General features: G+C 44.1%; 1 protein-coding gene across 1 annotated transcript; it reads left to right on the top strand.

Annotated features, from left to right (window-relative positions):
* The first annotated feature begins 1,663 nt into the window (after positions 1-1,663).
* adra2db (adrenergic, alpha-2D-, receptor b) lies at positions 1,664-4,518 on the top strand. Its single transcript, XM_014008348.1, has one exon. It carries the CDS (start codon positions 2,323-2,325, stop codon positions 3,592-3,594), a length of 1,272 nt encoding a protein of 423 aa, XP_013863802.1. The 5' UTR covers positions 1,664-2,322; the 3' UTR covers positions 3,595-4,518.
* Positions 4,519-5,164: the final 646 nt, after the last annotated feature.

The following is a 5,164-nucleotide window of genomic DNA, read 5'->3' as shown; positions in this document are numbered from 1 at the left end:
AAAATCTGTTGACATTAACTCCGCCCTCCAAAGCCAGCGTTTACGTTAGCATGGCTAATAATAGCAGAAGCTCCGTTGTACAACCGTACGAGAGACCCAGAGGCAGAGTCGTGGTCCCAGCTTCTTCTTTTTTTCTCTCCCTCCTCTGCTCTGCGCTCACTCTTCATGCTGTTACCAGAGCAGGGAGCAGCAGCAGTGAAAATACCTCAGAAACTCAAACAAATAGGCTTTAACAAGGCTTTAATAAGCTAAACAATAGAGGTACATGAGAAAACGTGTTCATAATGAACAAAAATAAATAAATAATTGAATAGTGTCCATGCCAGTCTCAAACCCTGATCTCCCACTCTCTGGTCCAACACTCTACCCATTGCCCTATTGGAGGCCTGTTGTGAAATGAGCTGCACATTGCACAACAATATGGTGACGGCTTTTTACATTGAGGAGGTGGAGTCTCACCCGGGGGTTGCTATAAGGGGCTGAACGCAGGTTTCGGTGGGTTGTCGTACGGCTTGTGACATCACAAAATGACAGAAGTATGAAACTTGTCGTTAATATACACTAAAAAAAACATTTACTTACAGTAAATATGCCCCTGGGTGCATTGTTTTTGGTCCTAGGACTGTTTTTTAAGAAGTACATACCCAAAGTTGAGTAAAAACAAAACTTTAAAAAGTGAATTTTGCATAATAGGTCCCCTTTAAAACCACTTTAAAAAATAGCAGTTCTTCCAGCAGATATATTGTATTAAACTCTATGTTAACAATTGTTGGTGATTGAAAGAAGGAGATTGCGGATACAAGTGGCTGAAATGAGTTTCCTCTGCAGGGTGTCTGGGCTCTCCCTTAGGGTGAGGAGCTCAGTCATCCGGGAGGGACTCAGAGTAGAGCTGCTGCTCCTCCACGTCGAGAGGAGCCAGTTGAGGTGGCTCCGGCATCTGGTTAGGATGCCTCCTGGACGCCTCCCTGGTGAGGTGTTCCGGGCACGTCCCACTGGGAGGAGGCCCAGAGGAAGACCCAGGACACGCTGGAGGGGCTATGTTTCTCTGCTGACCTGGGAACGCCTTGGGATTACCCCGGATTGGCTGGTCCAAGTGGCTGGGGAGAGGGAAGTCTGGGTCTCTCTGCTTAGGCTGGTTCCCCCTTGACCCAACCCCAGATAAGCGGCAGAAAACAGACAGACYGTTAACAATTGTAGTGTGAAACTGATGGAAATGTTGATGTTTATATAACGGCGTTCACATGAACCATAGTAAAAAAAAAGGAGTGTCTGAAGATCGCAGAAATTCACTTTTTTCTTCATTTCCTCGACAGCAGCTGATAAGTCCAATCCAAACTTAGTTTATTTAAAATGAGGTAAAGGGCTACAACAGGTGACACATTAATTGCATAAATTTTCCACACAACTGTCCATTTAGCAAGTGATTTGGCCAGTTTGCAGTTATCTGCAGTATGTTAGTTGGAATTTAGCTGTACAAAAGTTAATTTTGTGTATTTTTCATTAAAGAAAATAAACCTTCATGAAGGAAATTGCATCAATTTAAAAGTACATGTAACTTGACTTATGAACGTTTATTATTTTGAATATTGAGCGGCAATACTTTAGTCATATTTGTCAAAAAGGTAGAAATTATTGATGAAAAGTGACACTAGTATCAAAAAATAAATGAGACATTATTAAAGAGCACAATTAGAACAGGAAAAGTAATCATTACGGTAACAGTGGCACGTTTGAATTTGTAGAATAAAAATTTCAGTTTGTGTGCTGCTGAACACACTGCTGAGCAAAAATAAACTCAATAAAAATATAAGAACGTGTGACCGTTTAAAATCTGACAACAAGCCCTGGAGGAGGGTATAGCCTGAAGGAAAAGCCATGAAACGCAGTTTTCTCTGGTGGAGTTGAGAGGTGGGRTGGTCCTTGTAGTGATGTCAGCCCCCCCTCCTGTGAGAACATCCATTCCCCCCGCAGCGTCTCCTGATTCTCTCCGATCTGGAGCAGCTCACCGGAACGCAAAGAGCAGCTTTACGCACGGCGGTGACAGAGGGGCTGCTGCGTTTTACTGGATTGTCAACTCTGATTTTTTTCTTTTCTCATTATTTGCTGATATTTTTCAGACTTTCTTGTAAGGAAAAGGCAAGAAATGTGCAGCTTCTTGAAGGATTCACTGTAGAACCAAGAGCGTTACGCGCAAGCATCGCCTTTTATTTATTTATTTTTTTACTCTTTTCTTTGTTTTTAAAGCCGTGCACCCAGCCCTGGCTGATTTTGGAACGCGATACAAAGACCAAAGATGAAACTAAAAACCTGTTTGCAGGCAGAATGGATTTAACCCGACTGAATCTGCCTGTGGAAAACGTCTCCAGCGATGAAAACACCACCGACGCGCCGCTCTCCCTGCCCTACACGGAGGCAGCCGCGGGACTCATCATCCTGGTGGTGATTGTGATCATCTCCTTGACTATCGTTGGCAACGTGCTGGTGATCGTGGCGGTGCTCACGAGCCGGGCTCTCCGCGCGCCCCAGAACCTCTTCCTGGTCTCACTGGCCTCGGCGGACATCCTGGTGGCCACGCTGGTCATCCCCTTCTCCTTGGTGAATGAGGTCATGGGTTACTGGTACTTTGGGAGCACTTGGTGCGCCTTCTATTTAGCCCTGGATGTTTTGTTCTGCACCTCGTCCATCGTGCACCTGTGCGCCATCAGCCTGGACCGCTACTGGTCCGTGACCAAAGCGGTGAGCTACAACCTGAAGCGCACGCCGAAGCGCATCAAGTCCATGATCTCGGTGGTGTGGGTCATATCCGCTATCATCTCCTTCCCGCCTCTCCTCATGACCAAACACGACGAGTGGGAGTGCGAGCTGAACGACGAGACCTGGTACATCCTCTCCTCCTGCCTGGTGTCCTTCTTCGCTCCGGGACTCATCATGATTCTGGTTTACTGCAAGATCTACAAGGTGGCCAAGCAGCGCTCCTCCACCGTGTTCGTGGCCAAGAACGGCCTGGAGCGGGAGCCCTCCCAGTCCGAGACGTGCTTCGTCCGGAAGGACCGCTTCGAGGGGGAGAGCCCCAGCAGCCAGAGCTCCGGGAGCCAGCAGCAGCGGCAGGGAGAGCTGGACGACATCGACCTGGAGGAGAGCTGCTGCTCCTCGTCGGACACCAAGCCGCGCCACCACCGCTTCACCAAGCGCAGGAAGGTGGAGGGCTCGGACTGCTGCCCGCCGCAGAGCTGCCGCCTCTCCTGGGCTTCGGCGCGGGTCCTGCCGCCCGCACCGAGCCGGAACCCGGCCGAGCGGCAGCAGCTGGCCGCGGCCAACAAAACCAAGGTGGCCCAGATGCGCGAGAAGCGCTTCACCTTCGTGCTGGCGGTGGTGATGGGGGTGTTCGTGCTCTGCTGGTTCCCCTTCTTCTTCACCTACAGCCTGCACGCCGTGTGCAGGGCCAGCTGCCACATCCCCGACGCGCTCTTCAAACTTTTCTTTTGGATCGGCTACTGCAACAGCTCCGTCAACCCCATCATTTACACCATCTTCAACAGGGATTTCAGGAAAGCCTTTAAGAAAATCATATGCAGAACCGCGAGGCGCACATAACTGGAGCCTCGGTTCAGACACGAATTATGAACTCAGAGTCATCATTCATGTATTGTGAACTCATGTAACTGTTTATGAATAAATCTAATCTGATAATGTGACAAAAAACAGAAGCAWTCATACCTCAAAATACCCGAACACCTAAAATGTGGTTTTGAAAAGCTGTAAATTCAAACCCCTGCTTTGGATCCATCACAGATTCACCATCTTTAACTTATAACTGCTAAAAAGAAGGCAAACAAAATGCCAACACACTCAAACAATTCATAAAAACATACATCTCTCCTTTGCTTTCTGCAAGTCTTCTTATGTAACAGTCTTTTTCTCACAGCGCCTCACACCACAACAAGGAGCCAAAACTGAGGCCTGCGTCAACAAAACCAAGTGGGTCCATCTTTCACATTTCATGTCCTCAGCATGTTCAGAGTTATAGGTCAGACCCAAGAAGCTTGTTCTCACTCTATGAGTGGCTTATTCTGCTGTAGTTGTTGTGCAGATAAAGTATTTATTTTTATTCTGTTGCAGATCCAAAGTGTTTGCCTTAAGGAGAAATGAATCAGTCATGTTTCCTACTTGGAAACAAGAACTTTACACTAAAAAAACAGCTTGTTGAATGAAAAAAAAAAGGATATTTGGGATAAATGTTCCACACGGTTTGGTTTTATTTCAAAATATTGTATTTGGTTGTGGTCAACATAATCTTTAAGGGCTGTTTTTTTATTTAGTTTTTTTTTTTTTAAGTTTGATGTATTTTTTAATTGTTCTTGTTTAATCAATGTTGTGTTGCTTTTGTTAGTTTTGTTCAAATGAAGCGAGATTCAAAAGAAACTCATTCAAACATATTTTAAACCCTGTTTAGTCAGGAGTTAATGGAAGTAAAGAATTTAAATCGCTAAAAAATAAATAAAAAGAAAACTGCCAATACTTGAAGAAACATGTATTGTGTGAATTGCACCAATTTTGATGCCCAACTTTTAAACTGAATTTTTTTTACAAAGCCCAAAACTCATGTTGGATTCTCGGCTATTCCAGCTCAATATCTGTGAAAAGTAATGATTTATTGACACTTGGGTGCTAACTAAAGCTGATTATCTGTGGCAGACATTTTAATTGTGCTAGTTCAAAAAGTTAATCAGTTGTAGACGTTCATCCAATTATTTCTAGAGTTTCATTAAAATCCATCCAGTTGATGAGATATTTTGATAACTGAAAGAGGGGACAGCAACAGCTAAGGGTTTGGAGTATGAAGAGTAAATAACTAGTTCAGTAATATCTTATTGCATACATTTTATATCTATTATAAATATTACAATATTAAAGCGCATTTTTCTTACTAAGCTTAATTAGCTGTGGCAGCCATTTTTAATCAAGCTGATTCTGAAAATGAACCAGTGGTGCTTCAAATCATTTCCATAAAATCTGTTCTGTGGTTTATGATATTTTGCTAAGAGACAGACAAAGAACACAGAGATATTATAACTCCTCAAAGAGTTTGAAACTCCTTGAACAACATAATTGATACATTTTAAATTAAATAATATAATTAGTGGGAAACATTTACATAAAACCA

Source organism: Austrofundulus limnaeus, unplaced genomic scaffold (genome assembly GCF_001266775.1).
Source record: "Austrofundulus limnaeus strain Quisiro unplaced genomic scaffold, Austrofundulus_limnaeus-1.0 Scaffold1, whole genome shotgun sequence".
NCBI lineage: Eukaryota > Metazoa > Chordata > Actinopteri > Cyprinodontiformes > Rivulidae > Austrofundulus > Austrofundulus limnaeus.
The sequence above is the reverse complement of the archived record's forward strand: the minus strand, read 5'-3'. Positions and strand labels throughout refer to the sequence as shown.

What these genes read in the sequence shown, in the direction of transcription:
- adra2db (XM_014008348.1), top strand. Translation starts at nt 2,323, where the DNA reads ATGGATTTAACCCGACTGAATCTGCCTGTGGAAAACGTCTCCAGCGAT.